General features: G+C 34.1%; 4 protein-coding genes and 1 pseudogene across 4 annotated transcripts; 3 read left to right on the forward strand and 2 right to left on the reverse strand.

Moving 5' to 3' along the window:
- The first annotated feature begins 1,757 nt into the window (after positions 1–1,757).
- Positions 1,758–3,693, forward strand: LOC106374944 (exopolygalacturonase-like). The gene is made up of 2 exons (XM_013814862.3): positions 1,758–2,624; positions 3,080–3,693. The coding sequence occupies exons 1-2, from the start codon at positions 1,876–1,878 to the stop codon at positions 3,567–3,569; spliced, it is 1,239 nt and encodes a 412-aa protein (XP_013670316.2). The 5' UTR covers positions 1,758–1,875; the 3' UTR covers positions 3,570–3,693.
- A 1,480-nt stretch (positions 3,694–5,173) lies between these two features.
- LOC106377103 (probable leucine-rich repeat receptor-like protein kinase At2g33170) lies at positions 5,174–9,736 on the reverse strand. The gene is made up of 3 exons (XM_013817272.2): positions 9,261–9,736; positions 6,145–9,117; positions 5,174–5,686 (listed from the first exon to the last, which is right to left on the reverse strand). The coding sequence occupies exons 2-3, from the start codon at positions 9,095–9,097 to the stop codon at positions 5,301–5,303; spliced, it is 3,339 nt and encodes a 1,112-aa protein (XP_013672726.1). The 5' UTR covers positions 9,098–9,117; positions 9,261–9,736; the 3' UTR covers positions 5,174–5,300.
- Positions 9,737–16,158: 6,422 nt separating this feature from the next.
- On the reverse strand, positions 16,159–17,867 carry LOC125585608 (annotated as a pseudogene).
- Positions 17,868–18,114: 247 nt separating this feature from the next.
- BNAC04G43590D lies at positions 18,115–19,046 on the forward strand. The gene is made up of 2 exons (XM_013817271.3): positions 18,115–18,581; positions 18,703–19,046. The coding sequence occupies exons 1-2, from the start codon at positions 18,303–18,305 to the stop codon at positions 18,922–18,924; spliced, it is 501 nt and encodes a 166-aa protein (XP_013672725.1). The 5' UTR covers positions 18,115–18,302; the 3' UTR covers positions 18,925–19,046.
- Positions 19,047–21,622: 2,576 nt separating this feature from the next.
- Positions 21,623–23,404, forward strand: LOC125585609 (probable F-box protein At4g22060). Its single transcript, XM_048754973.1, has one exon. The coding sequence runs from the start codon at positions 21,851–21,853 to the stop codon at positions 22,661–22,663; it is 813 nt and encodes a 270-aa protein (XP_048610930.1). The 5' UTR covers positions 21,623–21,850; the 3' UTR covers positions 22,664–23,404.

A 23,404-nucleotide genomic window follows, 5' to 3' on the forward strand; every position in this document is an offset into this window, starting at 1 on the left:
ATATGCATGTGCGAATGTGCGGGCTCGTTTTCTGAATCATCCACAGTGGTTTTGAGATTCAACATCCAATTTTCATCTTTTAACCTTTCGTATCATCTTATCTTTCATCCACCTAATGATTTAACCCACATTTAATTTTAACCAGTACAATAGTTTTCTTTAATAAAATTAAACATTTTATTTTACTAATTAATAATTAATTTTGTAATATTCAAATTATTATTTTTATTTTATTGTTTGCTATACCAAATTAAATCAACATAATATTTATTTATAGAGAAAAAAATTGGTATAAAAATAAATTATTTAATTTATAATAGTATAGTTGGTTTTAAATCATTAGGAAGGTAGGAAAATATCAAAAATCTTTAGATAGTAACACTCTACGTCATATTCTATTTATTCCGCCTCATCATTAAACACATATTCAACTTTTATACAATACAATGATTTTGTTTAGGAAAAATTAACACCTTATTTTACTAATTAATAATTAATTTTTCTTTGTCCAAATCAAACAAAGCTAGTTTCTATGTATAAAGAATATAAAATAATGAAATTTTATAAAAAATAAAAATAAATTATTTAATTTATAATAAGAGTATTGGTTTTAAATAGTTAAGATGATCATATGAAAATATCCCAAATTTATAGAAAGTGACATGTAGCTCAGTGGTCTCCGCTTCTTCTTATTCAACATGTTGAACTTTTTCAGCACCAAATAATTTACTTATCAAATTTTTTTTTCCAACATGCTCATTATAGTAATTCAATTGTTGAATAAAAGATTTAATACCATTAGATCTCCAACAATGACACCAAATTTTATGTTGAAATCACACCAAATTTGTTATTTTGGTGTTATAATTAACACTAAATTTTACATCAAAATTAATATAATATATTATTTAATATTTTCAGTTTAAATATTTTATGTTTTATTATATGTAATTGATAAATTGTTTTTTATCACATTTAGGTTATTATATATATTGTCATTATTTATAAGTGATGAATGATAATAGTTATTTAGTGATTTATTTTGGAAAAAAAATTAATTCTTTTAATTATGTGAAAATAAATTAAAAATACAAATAATATAATATATTTATGTTTATTCACAAATTTGATAGTAACTGAACTATATTATTAAATAAAGTATAATAAAATTAATATTTTAAAGATTTAGTATGATGAATAAGGTTATACTAATTTTGGTGGGATGATTTCAATTTTGGTGTTTTGTTGGAGATGAAATTACACCAAATTTGATGTTTTGGTTTTTTTTCCGAGATGCCTAATTAGGCATGTACTAACAGTTCCACGTGTAGCTATAACATGTATACTGTAAATCTGTAAGAGCACCCTTAACGACAATATAGTCATCACAAATTACTCGGCCACAAAATAATTTTTTTAATATAGTTTTATTGAATTTTAAAAAAGTTAACCAACGTACACATAGCTAAATGGGTATCTAGAAGATATCTGAAAAGTTCAAAAAGATGCCTCTCTCTTCCACTTTATATATTTTTTTTTATTTTTTATTTCCAGATATTCATTAAGATCCCTACAAAGATGCTCTTAATGTTGCACATATACATAGTCATAAGTCATAACCATCAACATTATCATATATTCAATTACTATTCACTCAAAATATTATCATTCCATCTTGATAAGATCTTGCTCTATCTTCTAATCATATTTTTTTTCTATATGTAAGGAAGTAATAGATTGTGTTCCCCATATATATATTTACTATTAACGTTTAATGTAATGCTCTAATTTTGTTGCTCTATAAATAAGAAGCTCAAACACTTCAGTTTGCTTCAACTAATCCAAAAGTTAAGAAATAAAGAAGAAGTCTGATCGATGGCATCTAGGTTTCTGATCCTTTGTATCTCTTCTCTCTTTCTCTTTTACTTCTTCCTCGTCATCTCAAGTGCTCAGACTAATGCATTTCACGATGGACAAAAGGTCTTCGACGTCAGAAACTACGGTGCTCGTGGCGACGGCAAAACAAACACATACAATGCTCTTGCGTTTACAAAAGCGTGGAACGAAGCTTGTCAATGGAGTGGTGGAAGATCAACGGTCTATATTTCCGCCGGAATATTCTATCTTGATCAAATAACGTTCTCTGGTCCTTGCAAAAGGCATGTTACTTTTACAATCAAAGGAACGTTGTTGGCTCCTCGGATCCTTTACGCCGACAAACGAGCAGAATGGATCGCTTTCCGTTACGTCGATAACCTCACCGTTAACGGAGGGGGAATACTTGACGGTCAAGGATCTTACTCTTGGCGCCATCTCAATGATTGTGACAAAAACCCTAACTGTCGTGCTCTAGCTATGAACATTGGGTTTTCTTTCGTTAGATCCGCGAGGGTTAACGGTCTAAAATCGATCAACAGCAAAATGGGACACTTCAACTTATACGCAGTCGAGAATTTTAACATTACCGGCGTCAAAATCACCGCTCCCGAAGATAGCCCTAACACTGACGGAATCAAGATCGGGAGGTCTAAGGATATGCATATTTTCAACGTCAGTATCGGTACCGGTGACGATTGTGTCGCAATTCTTGACGGAACCACCAACTTGGATATCTCTAATGTCAGGTATATCTTAAGTAACACAACATATGTATAACTAATTATCTTAGAGCATAATTATCGGTGGTAGGAGAAGGGTTATTACGCGTGGGCTCCACCACCTTTTTGCAAAAACCGTGCTTCAGTGTCGCCAAATAAGAAACGTTTCACAGGGGTTTGTTGTACTGTTTGCGGACCCAACAGACACGTAGCGGCATGCGATTGGTTTATTTTTATTTTTTTTTTAAAATCAGAAAACAAAAACAAAAAAAAAAAATTTAAAACCCAAAAACGTTTTTACGGAGTATCATGCTCTTAAACATAAGATATATGAACGTTCAAGAAAATTTTAGACCGTAACTAAACGCTTTAAAAATATATTAAAATATTCTCTCTTTTGTATTAAGTATAGATTTGCGTTGGTCTCTAATATTTTATGTGGATTCAATACATATTGATGTTCTGATATCTTCCAACACCAGGTGCGGACCAGGGCACGGGATTAGTGTCGGGAGCATTGGGAGATTCAAAGATGAGAAGAGCATTGAGGGCATAACCGTAAGAAACTCTGTACTCAAGGGTACAATGAACGGTTTAAGGATCAAAACATGGGCTAAGTCGGCCTCGGAGACTTCGGTTTCGAAATTCTTGTTCGAGGATATCCAAATGATCAATGTTCGAAACCCCATCGTCATCGACCAGCAGTATTGTCCACACAATCTATGCGACAGTCCTGGAAAGTATAATTCTCATGTTCAGATCAAAGACGTGAAGTATACCAGCATTTGGGGAACGTCGGCGACTCAAGCGGCTTTGATGATGCAGTGTAGCAAAACGTTTCCTTGTCAAGGTGTTGAGCTCTCAGACATCAACTTGGTGTACAAAGGACGCGACGGGTCAGTCACGGCTACGTGTGAGAACGTTGCTGGTTCGGTTCATGGGAAGATCGTGCCTGGTGGTTGCCGGATTTGATGATCTAAAACTAGTCCTGTGTTAGGTTTGGGTTTTTAGATTGTAATATTTCGTATACAGGTTATCCTCGATCTAATACTGAAGCTAATCTAAAACTTAATAAACTCCAAATAAATTAATAATAGTTAAAAAAGAAAAAGAAAAAAAAATTGTGATGTCAAGGACTTCAAATATGAAATTTTGCATACTCCTAAAGCAACGTTAAAAATTTGAAATTTTGTACAGTAAAATTTCATACTTCAAATTTGAAAATTTACGATATAAAACTCTAATGCAAAATGCAAGTATGTGATAGGGTCTAAGACTTAAAAGCAATAAAAATAAATGTCAATACACCAAGACTTAAAAACTTAATTAAATCATCTATATGTCTTTAATTAATATCATTCTTATTTTTTTCTTATAAATCATAATATTAATTTTTCTATCTAACAAGATCCATTATGCATAAGTTAAAATCAAATATTAATACTACATATAAATGCAATTGAACTATATTAAATTACAATAAAATTAAAATATAAAAGATGAGATATTTAGTAACTATCTCACCATTGGACTTAATAAATTTAGATTAGTTTCTTAACATATTTTTACTTAAACTAACACTATCATATAATAGTGAGATACTTAGTGAGTATCTAACTAATAAGGTTGTTCTTAAAGTGTTTACGGTTTCTTGCATGCTATAGTTTGTATCTTGACAGACTTTTTCAAATATATAATTATGTTATATTTTGTGTCATGTAAAGTATTGTAACTATTCACCTTAATATATTAGTATTTTTTTAGTTATGAGTAGTGTAATTTATATATTTTCATCGATATTATTTTGGCGGATTACATTTAAATTACATGATATACTATTATACTCAACGAATAAACTCATTTAAAACATGGAATTTGTATTTGTTTCTTGCTGTTTTATTTCATTCCAGAAGTAGTTGATTCTATAGTGGAGCAAAACTAGAACATAAAATCTTTTTTTCTATGTCTAATTTTATTTAGTTCTATTCACAAAAGTTTCTTGCTAAATCTAGATTTCTTTTTCTTCCTTTTTCCATATAAATATTTGTAGTAACTCTACAATTTGAAATTCAATTTTTTTAAATATATTCTTGTTGACCGAATCCCATAAATCCCATAAGAGTTTGAAATGTTGACATCAAGAGGAGATCATCTGTGAATGTGGAAAGTCTGACTAATAAATGTAAATTTTATTTTTGAACAATTCTCTCAGATTTACATTTTTAAGTTTTTGTCACAAAAATAGACCTCAAAAACTAAAATGATCAAAATAACAATTTTAATTTTGAAAATTTAAAATTTTATTTATTTTTAAAATTTTCAAATCCTATCTCCAAAACTCCACTTCTCAACCGTAAACCCTAAACTTTAAATCTTAAACCCTAAACCCTAAACCCTATTTAAGTTTTTTTTGATATAAGTATATATTTATTTCTTTTAATAAAACATTTAAGTATATTTTGGTCATTTTTATTTTTTAGGTCTATATTAGATATATCCTAGAAAATTTCTCTTTTATTTTTACTTTTCATCGACAACAATTTGTATCTTGAATTGTTTCTGTTGCGTTGCAGACAAACAAAAAAATTCTAATATTATTTCAAGTTTTCAACCAACTAGGAATGATTTATACGTATGCTCATGCTTTCTTTCTTCTATAGTGACTATACAAATCATATTTAATCTATACAGAAACCAAGTAAGTTAACACGACTGCACCGGTGGAGGTAAATCGCCGCACGTGGCGGACACAATCACTTTCCCGGCACGTTCTCCCGACTCTATCAGCATCAACACTACTTCCCTCATCGTAGGTCGATCAGACGGCGAAGCTTTAGTACAGAGCACAGCAATTTTCGTAACCGTGATCATGTGAGCAAGAATCACATCGTCTTCTACCTTTGTTAAATAAGGATCAAGTATCTCACATGTCAAGGAATGATCTCTGATATGGTTTCTTGTCCACGTGGCAAGATCTCCACCTTGGTCAATCGGTTGAACCGGAGTCTTTCCGGTTAACAACTCAAGAAGTACAACTCCGAAGCTGTAGATATCGCATTTCTCCGTTACTTTCATTGTGTATGCATACTCTGCAAAACAAAATAAACCGGTTTTGAGGTTAAGTCCGGTTAATCTAAATATCTAAACCGTAAGAACATACTTGTTTGATATTACCGGTTATCCCAGAATCTAATTGTCTAAACCGTAAGATCATTAACGTTTCGAGATTAACATCCGTTAATTCAAAATCTAAATGTCTAAACAGTAAGATAATACATGTTTTGAGATTAATCCCGGTTGACTAAGAATCTAAATGTCTAAACCGCAACAACATAACCCCGGTTAACTCAGAATCTAAATGTCTAAACCGTAAAAAAATACCGGTTTTGAGATTAAACCCGGTTAACCAATTCTCTAAACCGTAAAACCAAACCGGTTTTGAGATTAGCCACGGTCAATTCAGAATCTAAATCTCTAAACCGTAGGAACAAACCCGTTTTGAGATTAGTTAACTCAGAATATAAATGTCTAAACGGTAGGAACATACCGGGAGCAATGTAACCATATGAACCAGCAACGGCTGAGACAGATTTGGACACTGGCATGTCAATGACCTTAGCCAAACCAAAATCTCCGACATGAGCTTCAAAGTTCTCATCAAGCAAAATGTTGTTAGACTTGATGTCACGGTGAATGATCCTCGGTTTACAATCATGATGCAAGTAAGCAAGACCTTCCGCCGCACCGAGCGCGATCCCAAACCGAGTCGGCCAGTCAAGACCATACGACTTCCCTCCGTGCAGAATCTCACCCAAGCTTCCTCGAGACATGTACTCGTACAGCAAGAGATTCGAGTTCGAGACCTGGTGGTAACAGAAACTGTACAGCCTCACAATGTTCCTGTGCCGGATCTTTCCTAGCGTAAGAATCTCCGCGCGGAAACTGTTATCCGTGTTATTGTTGTTACCGCCTTCTCTATTCGATCCGAGCTTTTTAACCGCGATGGTTTTACCCGACGGCATAACCGCTTTGTAAACCGTCCCGCACGCTCCTTTACCGATGATGTAGCTTTCGTGGAACCCCTTCGTCGCCTCGAGGATGTCTTTAACGGTGAACCGTTCTTTCGGGACGAAGTAGATGTCAGATTCTTCGAAAAACGGTTCCTTGTCGCGCACGTAAGGAGGCTTTGTACCCTCCACAGGGTGTTGTCTAAGGAAATGAACCACGATAGCTATGAGGAAAAGAGATACACCGCCGACGACGGAAGACAAGATGACAATGATCCTCCGGCGACGCGCGGAGCCTGATCTGAGAGGCGAAAGGTTACTCCAAGAAGAGAGGTTAGAGTCGCAGCTTCTCAAATGCCCGCCGCAGAGTCCTTTATCTCCGAGGAAGCTAGTTAGAGTCATGTTTTGAAAGAGCGGCGTGAGCGGAAGCGGGCCGGTCAAGTTGTTGTAGGAGAAGTTGCAGCCGAGTAGGCTCGATAAGTTCTCGAACGTCGTCGGGATCTCGCCGCTCAAGTGGTTGTTGTTAAGAGAAAGGTACATAAGTAGATAAAGATTCCCGAGCTCAGGCGGTATCTGACCGCTGAAGTCGTTGTAGCTCAAGTTCATCGCGATTTGGAGACTCGAGAGGGAGCCTAGCTGAGGCGGTATGCTCCCTGAAAACAAGTTTCCACCCATCTGTAGCTCGGTTAGATGCGTGAGGTTACCGATGGTGAACGGTATGTAGCCGGATAATCTATTGTCGTTGAGTCTGAGGATCTCTAGCTGATGTAAGCTTCCTAGCTCGCATGGTAAATGACCGACGAAACTGTTCCGGCTCAGGTCGAGTCGTTGAAGCATCTTGCAGTTGGAGATCTCCGAAGGGATAGGTCCGGTTAGAGAGTTTGACGAGACGTTGAAAGTGACTAAGTTGGAGAGTTTGCTGATTTCTTTAGGTAGGCTTGAGGAGAACCGGTTAGCTGCGAGGTGAAGCCTTTGAAGCTTCTGGCAAATCTCTATCTTGGCAGGTAACGGTCCGCTAAACCGGTTTTGATCCAGCTCAATAGCCGAGAGATTCACAAGCTTGCATAAATCTGTTGGGAACTGACCGGTTAGTCGGTTCCCAACTACTCTAAGCTGCTGGAGCGGTTTGCAGGTCAGGACACCCGGCGGGATTTCTCCGAATATCCGGTTCGAACCGAGATTCAATAAGATGAGATTCGATTGGTTGCAGATAGAAGGCGGTATCTTCCCTGAGAGCTGGTTCTCCGAGAAGTCAACAACCCATAGAGGACTGTACATGCCGAGACCCTGAGGGATCACGCCGCTGAGGGAGTTGTGGAAGAGCTGAAGCTGACGCATCGAAGTGAGATTCTCGAAACCGGACGGTATAGGACCGGTTAAGGAGTTAATTGAGAGATCAAGCTTCGCAAGATTCTTCAAGCTGCTAACCTCGTTTGGTATGGTTCCGGTTAACTTGTTCTGAAACAAATACAACAGCTTCAGCTCACTGATCTTGCTCAGCTCAACTGGGATCTCTCCTGTCAACATATTCTCCGAAAAATCGATCTCCATCGCTCTCGTAAGGTTCCCAATCTCCCTTGGGATAGTCCCATTCAGCTGGTTTTGGTAGAGATACAGCTTCTTCAATGACTTCATGTTACCAATCTCTGAAGGTATCGGTCCAACGAACGAGTTAACGTACAAAGCAAGTATCTCAAGCCTTGTGAGGTTCCCAATCTCTTTAGGAATCGATCCTGAGAACTTGTTCTGCCAGAGAATCACCTCCTGGAGTTTAACAAGCCTCCCAATCTCCTTGGGAAGCTCTCCGGAGATGAGATTCTGCGCGAGACCGAGAAGCTTCAAGTTGAGGCATTGACCAATCTCGTTAGGAAGCTCTCCAGAGAACTCGTTTTGCCCTGCGCGAAACGACGTCAGCTTGGTGAGTCTCCCTATAGAACGAGGCAGTGGACCGGTCAAGTTGTTGGTATAAGCCACAAGCTCTTCTAGATTATGTAAGTCGCCAATCTCTTCAGGCAAAGGACCGGAGAGTTTATTATTGCAAATGTTGAAGCTTCTCAGAGCCGACAAGTCCTTGATCTCGACAGGTATAGAACCACCGAACTGGTTGTTGTTCAGAAACATAACTTCTAGATTAGAACAGTTCCCAATCTCCTTAGGAATGTCTCCGGTTAACTCGTTGTAAGCGAGGTTAAGGTAGACCAAGTTAACCAAACCGCCAATGCTTGGGGCTAATACACCAGTGAGGTTCATGGAGTTCAGATCAAGAGATGTCACCGTTAGATTGTTGCTGCAGTTCACACCTATCCAGTTACACGGCGTCTCGTCAATGCCGTTCCAGTTGTGCAGACGGTTGAATGAATCTTGAAATCCTCTGTTCTTCAGCTCCAATAGAAACTGACCATCTCTGTTCAGACATTCTGATGTCCAGACCACAAGTGTTAGAAGAAACAAAACTCCACCAAACATTGGTTGTGGTTCTGTCTTAATCCTCATTGATAAAAAAAACTCAGCACCTGCAACCACATAGATTCACAGTAAAAATCAAATCTTTTTAATCCAAAAGAAACAGAGCATTAACCCTACAGCTTAGATCTATGATTTTGCAACAGGAGAACAAAAAAAGGAATCTTTTAAGAAATGAAATGACTTTTCTTACTTGTGTAAAGGGTTGTAGAATATCTCTCTCTCAGCTTTTGTCTTTTTGATTCCTCAAATTAAAACTCTCAGAGAGAGAGAGAGAGAGATCTCATTTGATGTTGTGGGAATCAAAAAGAGATCATCTTTGATCTGGGAATCAAGCAGAATCAGAAAACCCACAAAAAGGTGAGAAAATAAATAAAGGAGCTTTTAAATCCAATAAAACTTTATAGATAGCTCCCACGATCCCAAGAATTAAAAAGAGAAGCTAGAAAAAGAGATAGTGATGAGAATCGATGAGTGTATATTCCAATAAGGATTTTTGATTATTATGGAAAGTATAAGCAAGTTTTGCTTTGGCTTGAAGCTCTTATGGCCGACAAGCATGCCTTCTCTCTCTCTCTCTCTCTCTCTACTGTGTTTGCTATTACAGCTTCTCTCTCTCTCTATCTATCTTTAATAGTAGAAGCTTGTGCCTTGTGGGTTTTTTCAGCTTTTTTTCTTTGTCCATTTTGTTCAGTGCCAAGAACATCAATTTTCTAATTGAAAAAGAAGTTGTGGAAAAAAAGTAGAAAGTGGCAAGCTTTTACAGGCCAGGGAAAGTGATAGATTTTTTAAAAATATTTTTTTCCACAACAAAAAATTTCCATGGAATAAAGCTTTTCTAGATTTACCGATCGTGACATTTTGGGTTATGGTTATCTAGACCAAACATGTAACATGTTTAAAGAATATAAAATCTAGGAAATTTTCCAGTTCATATAATTAGCATCCATTTGTGATCATCTGCATACAATGTGAGATGTACTGATATAATTAAACTTTGGAAATTCAAAGAAATTAGTCAAAAGTCATACATTGACTGATCTATATAACTCATTTAATTGATCGAGTAATTCAAAAAAATTCTCTTCTAATATATTTATTTTTAAAATAATGTATAGTTTAAAATGCTGATTATTCTAATTAAAATTAAAATAAAATGAATATTCCTGGGAACATTGCTTTGAGTTAAAGTGATTTAGCCATGAATTAAAATTGTGAATTGACCAAGTAGATTTGCTTTAAATGCTTAAAGTCTTCATAATATATTGTTCTGATTACGGTGCCGTATTAAGGACAATGTGATGTGACTGGGGAATATGGGTCCCATGTGGTGATCGTGAGTAAACTATTGAATGGAAAGGCGCTGAATAACTCACCTATCACCGGTCGATGTGGTCTGAAGTTTTTCTTTTATACTCCTACTTTGTTTTTGTCAAGAAAATTAAAATTTGGATTTTCTTTTCACTGTGGGATAAATAAAAATATTTGATTTTCTATTTTCCATGGAAAGATAAAAATTAAGGTTTTATTTTGTCAACGGAGTTGCTACTCTACAAAATTTATATAACAAAATAAAATCAAAAATGTATTTCTGAATTGAAATTGTGAAACTTTAGAGTTCGAGCTAAGAGACCATTAACTATGGTAAAAAAAAGATCATTAACCATGGTGACTAATAAAAACGACCATTAGTTGTGTAAGAATCATAATTTATTGAAACTCAAACTTAATATGAATTTTCTGACACTATTTTTGGATTTAAATTATAACCTTTTTTAAAACTGTATATTATAATTTTTAAAATGCGACAAACATTAAATACGCTAGAAATTGGTTATAATAAACATTAGGATGATTTGTTAGGGCTGTTCAATATGGTAAAATCGAACCGTACCGAACCGAAATAGACAATATGGTTTGGTTTTGGTATATACCATATAAACCGGATGGATATAATTTTATAAAAACCGTAGGATTTGGATATGGTTTGGTATATAACCGATTAAACCGAATAAACCGAACAAAACCGATTAAAAGTAGAAACATGTAAATATGTATCTATTTTATAAAAATATATGAAAATCTATTTGTTACATAAGTTAAATTTGTGTTAATAACTATTACCATAATTTTATAGTAATAAAAAACCTTATTTGTAAAACACTTGAACTATAATTAAATAACAATACATCGCAATTCAGACATCTTATTTTCTAAGTCTTCTTTTGATCTTTTTGTTTTATTTTAGTCTTCCCTAAATTAATATGAAGATTATAAATTTGATGGACAATAATTAATGAAAAATTTTCACAACTTTTTTCTTATATGTAAACAAACAGAGTTTCGTGTTCGATTGAAAAAACATGACTTTAATGAACACTAAATATGGAAAAGTGAAAAAACATGACTTTAGTTATAGATTTGATTATTTTATTTGATGGTAGAAGCATTTTTACTTTTTTTGTTCATTTATTTGAACATGTAATATATTTTTAATAAATGACTGTGTTGACAATATGACTCTAAAATTCATATAATATGATCTCAAACTAAATAATTATGTTTTTTTGGTATAAAACCGAATAAACCGAAAACCGACGGTATATAAACCGAACCGAACCGAAGTAAATATGGATTTAGAATGGTAGTTATATTTTACTAACCGAAATACCGAAATACCCAAAACCGAAAAAACCCGAACCTAAACCGAACCGATATCTGGATTGAACACTCCTAGTTTTGTTGGTAAAGACACATTAGGAGGTTCATGTTGCTTGCCACGCAATGATTAAACTATAAGAACAGAAAAGCGCCTTTGCACTCGAACTGGGACCTCAATAATCTTTTTCGATAACATTTTCAAATAAAATATACGTATAATAAAATAACTTTGTACACTATAATTTTTAGATTCCACCCACTGGTTAGAACAAGATTAAGGCGGCAAAATAAAAACATGTGAAACATATTAACAAAACCAAGTGGTTACGTTCATGATACTTTGGATAAGTGGAGTATATGGATAATGGTTAATATGGATCTCCCTAGTCCCTGGTAAGTATCTTTTGTGAATTATAGATTCCAATACTCCCTAGTCCCTGGACTTTAAATCAATAGATTTCAGGGCCAGACTAACAATTGAAGAGCTACTATGCCTTCTAAGGTCAAACAGTCATCATTGATTTAAAGTCTAAATCGAAACATCCGGAAATAGATTGTTTTATATACAAATAAAATAAACCATTAAAAAAATTAAATCCAGAATGAAGAATGGTTTTTCAACAATTAATTCCAGTAGTAACCATTTAAATTAAATTAACGTTTGTGCATTTGATGAGTTGCTATAATTTTATTTTGTAAAATTTAATTTTATTGGACATAAGACATTTTTTTGAGTAGGTTTATAGCCACTACTACAGCTACATGTATATCCAATAAAGTTTTCAAATCTAGTTAGGTGATATTTGACATTATTTAAAATGTTCGGCAAAGATAACTGATGGCATCAAACTTAAATTGCGTTTTCATCACTGTGATGCACCATAGGAGGCTACTTGCTACATTGGTCACGCTTCTCTTACTCTTATTCGTCTTCATCTTCTCTTCTATTAAATAATTCTGATTCTTTTGAGTTGAATTGGCCACTTCGACAAGTTAGGAATGGAATATTTTGGTGTAAAATCGTTTGCTTTCCAGTTTTCTTACCAAAATCTTAGTACCTAACTTTTATATTATTAAACATCAGTTGTTATAATGAGATAGCTATGAAAATGTTTTATATTTAATATAAATGTTTAATGAGAACCATGATATATATAACTCGTGTCATAGTTGTTTATATATGGCCTGATCTTAGAAATCAAATAATACTACAAAATGTCTTTATTACAACCCATACGAATAAACAGATAAACGATTCAAATTTCACTACATTAAAATATTTATTTCGTTGCGGATCTTGCATTGGATATTCACCTCCAAACCTTTCATCTCAATGCCTTGTGACATCTTAATCTAATTCCAACAATAATCGAATTCAAAACGTCTTTATAAGGTAAAACGTATTAATCCTTTTAAAGAATAGAATGCATACATGAACTAACAAATTCATACAATTGAATGAAAACTCTAATCTCGGTCAGACGTCTTCCCTACAAATCTACTAGGTAACTTTACGAAAACATGAAAAAACGATATTTTTTTTTTTTTGAAAAAAAAAAAAAAAACATCAGGTTGGGTCATCTTAGATTAAGCTGCTTAATTGATATTAAACCAATGTTACATTTGACTTAAAAAAGACCAACTCCAACTGTTTCTAATGAAACCAACTCCGATTCTAATTTCTAAACCACAAGCAATAATATATCAGGTAGTTTCGAATAAATAAATTGACGCAGGTTGAGTCGAGTTGGGTTTAACGCGTCGTAGTTTTACAAGTTAAAATAAATCCAAGCTGATTATATATTTTGAAATTTAGTTGCATGCATGTCTGGAGTAATTTCATAGACCCTTGTAGACTTGTGGTTGTGATGGAAGCACTCGTATATAGTACTAAAATAATCTCACATATGCATCAATCCCAAGATAACACTTAAATGGTATCAAATCTCGAGCAATAAAATTCACTAAACAAAACTTGTTTTCAATGCAACAGTCCAAGGATTACGCAGCGTTGTATTTTTGCAAAATTTAATAATAACAATGCAAATTTTTAATGTCCACTAAAAACAATTTTTAACACTGGTTCATTACATCATTATAATATTTATATTATAAATGATGATTTACTATTTTCAATATACGCAATATCAATGAAATTTCCGGGACAGTGACTCCACTATATAACTTTTTCCTTAATAATTAGATTAGCGATTAATTTTGCATGTACAATTCGATGAACAAAGTTTTCCACATCACACAACCACAATAAATGACTACATCTACAAATTCTGAATTTTTTGATTAATAAATTTGATATTCAATAAAAAACATTCTGAAATTTCTGATAAATTTTCCATTTTATAATATATAAAAATTGCATATATAAAAATCTATAAAACCATTAATTACTAGGTTAAGAGACTTTCACAATAATAAGTTGCACCTAAAAGGAATCGAACCCAAAACTATATCTACCACTAAAAACAATCAAGGTGATGTTAAAAAACGAAGAGAATCGAAGAAAAGATAAGACTAATCAAATGTTTTAAATGTCTTTCTCTATTAGTTTAAAGAGAGCGCACACTGGAAGTTATTAATTAAACCATATGATTAATTAAGCCATATATTTGGATTATTTTTCAAAATTATTAAAAACGGAGTTACTTAGAAGCCCTCGGGTTTTAGATCTGCCAAGCTTTGACTCAACAGGCGTCAATAAGTTTAGCTTTTAATTGGTTTATTATATTTTCTTATGAAAGCATCACTGATCACCCAGGTTTTTCTAATGCATACACATACATTTAGACAAGTCGTGATTTTTCTATAAAAATGAGATGACATATGGGTTAGATGTATATCAACACCAATTTTAAGTACATTTCAAATAAACATTATTATTATTGAAAGTGACAATTATTAAACTGATATGCTTTGCGTTTCGTTATTATCTGAAAATGTAGAATGGTTTGATCCATGCATATATATCTATATATGCGTTCTCGTTTCTAGTCAAAACTTTGATCTAATATTATATTAAGGGTAAATTAAACACACTTGTATATAATTTTGCACGATCTTTTGTGAATCGACTAAGAAAACTTTTATATAATGGTTTTATTAACATATAAGTTACCATAAAAATGTTCAAAAAAAGTTACCATAACTTCTTCATTGCTATTTTAAACCCAAGTCTCCCACGGTTTGGTATCGGCATGTCCAATGAATATCTTTATTTTTCTTTCAAAATGAGTACGAGATTTATTCCAATGGGTTCTTTCATTTTTTTCATTAAAAACATATTATTAAAATACAAAACACATATATTTATATTTTCAAGTATAACCAAAACGATGTAAAAATGTAATGATCAATTTGTAAATGAAAAAGTCCAGCATCAAATTAAAATGAGTTTGTGAATAATATTTTTTCAAATTTGATGTTAGACTATTCATCAAAATGAATATATGAATAGTACTATTGGAGAAAGTCTTTTCTTTTTTAAATATTTTTTTTATGTTTTTCTTCAAAATACTATTGGAGACGGTTTAAAAACGATAAGTTTGAGACCAAAGTAGTTGGCTCCATTCAATAATCAATGCGTGCAAAATCATCTCGTTCTCAAACCCAATACTAGTATACTAGGTGATAATCCGCGCCTTGCGCAGGATGAGATGATTAAATTTGTATTTTACGAGATAAAAAAACATTAAATCTGATTAATTTGGATATTAGTTTGTTTTGCATTGATTGTTTCGGGTGTTAATGAGGAGGATAAAGATTGGCGACGTTAATATAGTTGAAGTTTTTGATTTTATGGTCATAACCGGAAGACTATAACTACTTATTTGGTTTCATGTTATATGAAATTTAGACAATATTGATGTTAAGCTTTCATATCATATTCAAATTTCTAAACAGATGCAAAACTAAATCAATTCGAGATAATTGTTGCGGAAAAAAAGAATTAAAAAAATACATTTCATTACAATTTAGTTAATAGTCAAATGAACCATTAAAATTCTGTTTTTTGTTTTCAAAATTGCTATAGATTTAGAAAGCTCACTTACGGTAAACATGTAACTGTATAAGTATTCACTTAAATTACATATATATATATATATATATATAAATAAAAAGTGATTGATAAATATATAAACATACCATTAATTAATATAGAAACCACTGTTTTGGTCAATATAACAATCGGAAGTTAATATGCTTACATAAAATTAATTAAAAATAAAACTGATTCGTCCTTTATTTTTTTTTTTCATATACAGAAAATCTAATTGTACACATAAACAATAACATTAGTACATATACAAATTGAGCCTGATGAATTTATCCTTATATTATGTTATAAATTGGCCCAATCATTTTTGAAATAATATTTTAATGGTTCAACATATATTGTATAATAGGGCCTGTTTCAAAACAAATAAAGCCTAACATTTTAAATCATATTTTAGTTTTTTTTTGGGCTCAGATTCTTAAAAATGTTTTCTAAATTATGGCCCACAACTTGGAAGTGATTTAGCGAAGAGAAAAAAATACGACTGGTGTTAAAAAAACAAAAAATAATGCCGATTGAAACCATCGAGGGTTTCGTCCCCACGCGATAAACGACGGTACTTCGCAGACATTGTCTCTTTTCGTCCCTACGCGATAAACGACGGTACTTCGCAGTTATCGCAGCCATTATAGAAGAATGATGGAAGAGTTTTTAGGTTTTGTGTGATTGAGATGAGTAATAATGGTTTTGGTACGTGTGTGTTATATAAGAGTAAAATCCTAAGGCTTGTAACTTAGTTTCCTCCGTTAAAATCGAATTTATTATCAAATATTTTTGCCTTGGCCTGCACAAAACGATTTAATTATATTGCCAAACACGGTTATCTTCGTTGAAAATCATATATTTTTTGCCTTGGCCAGCAACCAACGAATTGGTTATATTCGCAGATTTCAATACACTTACAAACTCGGAACCGACCGGTTCGGTTCGGTAAACAAAAAATAAGAAGTTACAACAAAGGGATCTGTTTGTCTTCAGAATTACGGAATTCTCACGTAACGTTGTCATAATGCTTCGGCGTTCTCAAGTAACAAACTAACGGTACGTTGAATACATTGTAGTGTCACAAATCCCTTTGGTTTTATCTCTTCTTGGGACTTTCTATACTCTTCTATATTTTTTATAGTTCAAGCATGCTTATAGTTTGACACATTGAAGAACAAAGTTATGTGAGAAGAAGAAGTCACGTTCAAGAACAACGTTAGACAGAGTAATGATACTCTTTATAGTTCAATCATGCTCATAGTTTGCATATTCTTGCCACGAGTCTAAGTCTCATTATGACCAAGCACCATGACCTTACCATGATGCATCATGTAATTGTTAGACAGAGTAATCACCGTCGAGCCCATTATAGCATCACTAAGCCAGTCTTCACAGTTAGACAACGAACATTGATCAACCCAAACATGATTCCCTCTGAAGATCGACACACCATCACCGTCTTCTCCACCCGTAATGTCGTGGGGAGCTTCGCACCTTAGCGTTCCCACCTGGCTTGCAGTCATGTTTATGAATCCCGTGGATTATAATGTTGGTCACGTACTGGATCGTCATGCAAGGCCCCCAACGATGTGCACCGACGCGCCACGACCGTCGATGGTCTTAGAACATGATGAGTTCTGATTTGAGATGAATGGTCATGTCTCGTTGGAAGATGATCCAGAGCGGCTCGCCACGAACCATATCGTGTATTAACTTTCCGGGCTTAGGGGTCACTGGGTCGTCGTTTCCTGAGTCGGTCACCATGTAGAACTCCGAATGTTTCTTTTATAACAGTGAGTTTGAAGTAAAAGGTGGGTAAGAAGGAACAAGAGAGAACTCCGAAGCATTAGATTTACGTGAGAACTCATAGCAAAATTTCCTGAAAAAGCTATAGATACATGTAGTTGGTTTTATTTTGGGAGAGTAAGGAAACTCTCTACGAAATCTGTTTACAGAACCGGTGAATAAGGAAATTTTTTTTTGGAGAGTGTTTCTCCAATGGACACGTGTCTAACTTGGTGTGAAAATATTAACTACAATGCTTCTCTTTTAATATATAAGAGATATACATGATAATACATGTATTATATACCATATTATGTGCGTATATTCTTACATTAATACACACGTTTCAAATATTCACGTGTACGCTATCGTACGTCTCTTTGTAGGATTCGACAAGCGGGTAAACGGAAGAGACGGTGGATAATGAAGGCCCACACATGTCCATGTCACCTCATCTCCCATTTTTTCCATCCAGTTCACCATTTGTAAGCTTGCAAGTTGTATCCATGTGAATTGTCAATGACGACACCACCATTTATCTACAGATTCTATTTTTCCTTATGGGCTTTTGATCAACTACCCAACGGCCCATAAATATTTTGTATCCAATAAGCCAATATTGCTGATCTTGATTGAAGTGAAAACACACGATTGACGTTTCGCCACGTCACCTTCAACTTATCAAAGCCAACAAGTCCTTACCAGTTAGACAAGATTTGCATACAGTTGGCCATGGAAGTGGTGGCGTTTCCGTACCACCACCGTACTCCTCCGCCGGATTTTGCAGCACGTAAAACCGGAAAGTCAGCAGTTAACCGGAGTGTACTTGCTCTACGGTTCAGGAATGTTAGAATGACAAAGCTGACGTACGAAGGAATGATCTTAGCGGAGACACCAAGAGCAAGAACACTAACGACGGTGAAGGCAGTTTCCGGCGGCGGAGTTTCACTTCCGCCACTGGAATTAACGGAGGATAATATCCGTCTGGTCCTAACCGAAGCTCGCGTCGAGGTACGCTATTTTTTTTTCTCTCTTACCGTTTCCATAGTTCTTGATTTGGTACGGGAGAGATTTAGAACCGGTTTACAATACCAAGTATTCAATCTAAGAACCGGTTTTGTAATAATACCAGCTTGCACAACTCTTCGATTTATCGGTTGGGATAACAGGACAAGTTGAGTTAGTCGAACTAGACGGACCGTTCGTTAAGATAAGTCTACGGGGCAAGTTTTGGCACACACGTGCAATGGTTCTAGCTCGTATCGGAAACTACTTGAAACAGAGGATCCCTGAGATTCTTGAAGTTGAGATTGAAGATGAGAAGCAACTCGATGATAGTCCTGCAAATTTCTAAACTTCATTACTTGAGAACTAGTATCCATCTTTTATTTGTTGCTTAATGTGACGATGACGACGATTGTTTATGAGCTGTTTAAGATTTGGTCATATATTAGAAAAAGTACATGGTTTCTAGAAGTCCAAAAGATCAGCAATATCTATTTTAGATCCAAACTTATTTCTGAGTTCAGTTTGGATTCAGAACTTTTAGATATCATATCAACTAAACATAAAATTGAGTATTTGCAATCCTTATTTAGATTTTGAATATTTATTTCGGATATTAATTCAGATTTTTTTATCTAAGTTTTCAAACTAATCGTTTTCCGGATATTAAAAGTTTTTCAGTCAATTCAAATCTTCAAATTTTTTGGATCACCCATTCAAATCCGGTTGATAACACTCCGGGAACTCCAACATGTAAATTTTATACCATCCTACATACTTCAATATTTTTTTGGTTTGTGTTTTCGCCGAAGCCTAGCAATATTTTTAAACATTAAAAAATAATAATACCCGTAGATGCATAATAATACCTGGCACAAGTCTTTGCAAGTCTGTGGATACATAATCCAGGGTCCGCTCTCTTTGGGAAACGAGATGTTGATTTTTGGTCATGGAGTTACAAAAAGAGGATCTGTCAAAGATAGAGGAGTCCAGATGTTGGTCCAGACCAAGGATCCATTCTCCTCTAGTGCAAAATTATTAACTCTATATATGGCCATATGGATATAGGCTCATTGTTTACAGCTCATTTGAATGTCCGGGAGAATGTCTATCCGTGGGCTACGTATCCCACCCAAAAATTAGGTTGTGTTTTTATCTTACAACGAGGAAAGGCATACTTCTTAGAATCTTATAATCTATCTTTGTGCCTATTCAAACATGATTATTGTATACATATTAAAAAAAAAAATTTACAAACATGATTTATAACCAGATAATTCGAAAGAAAGCATGCTTATTTATAATCCATTTTGGTGTTTATTCAAGCACCAATAAAGATGAAACATAGCTATCTCGCAAGATGATATAAAACTTAGTAGCTAGAATAATAGAACTTTAATTTTTATATATCCCAATCGTACATGAGCTTCATCGGCTCGCCGTTTTTTGATAAATAAATACCATCATCTTTTGCTTCCCATGAGTATAACAGGCCACATTTACGAAACGCACCTTCTTCATATGCCATAAAGGTTTTATGATATTCAAGATTAGCCCCCTTCCACAAGATACATTTGAATCTTGTCTGAATAACCAAATTGTCATGAAAGCTGAAAGTATATGCAGCGTCTTGAAATCTCAGAAAATGCTCGCCTAGATCATCGTCTCTGGATTCGCAATGGACTTTGAGAATACTACGGCTAAGTGTAAGGTTGTTTTGAACAGCTACGGTGTTTTTATGACACTGAACTTCATTCGACTCAACATGCAAAGAAAATATAAGATACAGAAAAATAAATGAAAGATTCATTTTTCTTTTAACTAATTGTATATGTCTCTACAGATTTATAGACTTTGCAGTTCATAGGTTTCTCAGACCAAAGTCAACAATGGTTTCTTGGATGCCTCTACTGGTGTTTGTGCTCCATTTGGTAGATTTTCAAAGACTTCATTACTATCTCAGACCAAAGTCAACTATGGTTTCTTGGATACCTCCAGTTTGGGCTTTGTGCTTCTAAACATCATTACTTGAAAACAAGTATTTTGGACCATTGTTAATTCAGATTTTTGGACCTAAGGTTTTAAGAGTTTTTTAGGTTAATTCAGATCTTCAAATTTTTTGGATTATCCATTCAAGTTCAGTTGATAATAATTCTGGTTGTCCAACATGTAGATTTTATACCATATTACATAATCCATTCCAATATTTTTACAACTCGAATTGCATAGCTGGGATTGCATACGTACTTGTGTTTTTCTGTTCGTGGTCGGCTTTTAGGTTTTTGCCCAAGTCTGGCAATATTTTTTTACATTAAAAAAATAATACCCATGGATAATTACTATAGAGAAATTCTTGGGTTCACCCTCTAGATTTACCAACCAATAGTGTTTGAGTATTTGATATTTGATATTTTTTAAAAAAAAAACAAAATTGAATTTCCAAATAAGATTATATTTTTAAAATAAAACAATAAAAATACATAAAAATAGTTACAAAAAATAAATAAATAAATATTGTTAAACTGTTAGCAAAATACTAAATCATATACCCTAAATCCTAAACTCCAAACCCTAAATTATAAACCTTAAATCTTGGATAAACCGTAAACCATTGGAAAATTTTAAACCCTAAATCATACATTTAAAACTAAATTTTAATAACACTAAACCCTAAACCCTAATCACTAAACCCTAAACGCTTGGATAAATGATAAACTAGATCTAAATCAAAAATATTTAAAATTAAATCCTAGAGTTTATGATTTATCCAAGGGTTCAAAGTTTACCCAAGGGTTTAGGTTTAGTGATTAGGATTTAGGGTTTAGTGTTATTAAAATTTAGTTTTTAATGTATGATTTAGGGTTTAAGATTTTTCAACGGTTTAGAGTTTATCCAAAGTTTAAGGTTTAACGGTTAGGGTTTAGGATTTAGGGTATAGGGTTTAGTATTTTGCTGAAGACTTAACAATATTAATTAATTTATTTTTTGTAACTATTTTTATGTATTTTTATTATTTTATTTTAAAAATATAATCTAATTTGGATATTCAATTTTTTTTTTTTTTTAAAAGATATCAAATATCAAATACTCAAATACTATTGGATGGTTCACGCTATGGGGTGAACCCAAGAATTTCTCATTATTATATAGTGAAACATAGTTTGACAAGGAGTGGTAAAAGTAAAACTTTTCTAACGTTTCCTAACATTCTTTGGACAAGGAACTTAACAATCATTATAAAAACATGATTTACCAACTCGTCGAGGCAAGTCTCAATGTCGAACAAGCTAAACTGGTCGGACCTTCACTATGACGTTCTACAATTGATTCTGGAGGGTTTGGACATCATTACTTATGTTAGAGCTCGAACCGTTTGCAAGAATTGGTACGCAGTTTGCAAACGAATCACTTCAGTACAGGAAAGGTCTCCGTGGGTGATAATCTTCCCTGACGGAAGATCAAAGTGCGGTTCATGTCTAGTGTCGGACTGTTGCACTTCTCGACTCACCGGTAAATGTAAGTTTTACAGATTGCAGAATCTCGGCAATGACTTTGGTACTCACCGGTGTATCGCAACTTGCGGAGGCTGGCTCTTAATGTTAGACCTACGTTCAAGTTTATACGTTTTGAATGTTTTCACACGCGAGAGAATCAAACTTCCGCCGTTTGAGTCACACAAAGGAAGGCTATGTGTTGAGAGACGCCGAGACACCAACTTCGTAATAAATAAATCGTCAGTAACCACAAGAAACGCTGTAAACAAGACAAACGCGGTTTTATGGGTGGACGAGAGAACCAAACGTTACACAGTCATCTGGTCCATAGGTCTCTGGTATATGATGTACGCTAGGAGTGGGTTCAATTTCTCCTGCAGGATGGGCTGTAGGCACAGCGTGAAGATTATATTTGGCTTTGTGATCGGGGTGGTGGGTTGCGCCAAGCTCCATTCTCTCGCACTTCTGACGGAGATGTTTATGACCTCTGCAAGTGACAGCAGTTTATTTTCGAAGATCAATCTGTTTGGAGCTGTCCAGAGACACCAGCAGATCCACAAGAACAAATGCGTTGAGGCTCCATTCAAAATTTAAATAACAATCTTTTATCAGTAGAAAACAATAATACTCTAAATTAATAGAATAGAAGCTTCAATAGTATTCAAGAAACAATGATTGGTCAAAGCTTGGGCTATCAAATCTCAAGGCTACCACACAAATATTCGTGGCATCGACTTGTCCTGGTCCATCTAGTGTCTCACTAATTACAGCAGCAACTGGCGTATAATAGTAAATCATGCTGTAGGTTTTCATCTCTTAATCGTGTTTACTCGTGAAACAACCAATCTTCCTTCATTAGTCGTAGATTCATACGACAGGACGTATTTGGATACTCTCTTGAGCTCTACGGCACTAAGTTTCTTTTAACTTGGGACGATTTCAGGCTCTGAAAGACAGCTGTTTTGTGTATAAACGAGAGGAAGGGAGATTTCGTAGTTGCCTGGGCTATCAAATATTAGAGATAAGCTTGTAATTAGAGATAAAGATCACATAATGTTTAGATAGATCTTATCATTCGGGTATCTAGGATTCGAGTATATCTCATATATCTCCCAACGTGTATAAGAGAGGAACATTGGTTCATGAATAACATAACACAAGAATACACTTTGACATGGTATCAGAGCCACCTCTTGACTCTTGATAATTTTACCATCGTTTTTTTTTAAATCTCTCTAAAACAAGATCATGGCTGAAAATCAAAGTGCAGCAATTGTCACAACAGACAAATTGATGTCACCATATTACCTGCATCCGTCAGACAACACGGGACAG

The sequence above is a fragment of the Brassica napus genome, chromosome C4, assembly GCF_020379485.1.
Source record: "Brassica napus cultivar Da-Ae chromosome C4, Da-Ae, whole genome shotgun sequence".
Classification (NCBI taxonomy): domain Eukaryota; kingdom Viridiplantae; phylum Streptophyta; class Magnoliopsida; order Brassicales; family Brassicaceae; genus Brassica; species Brassica napus.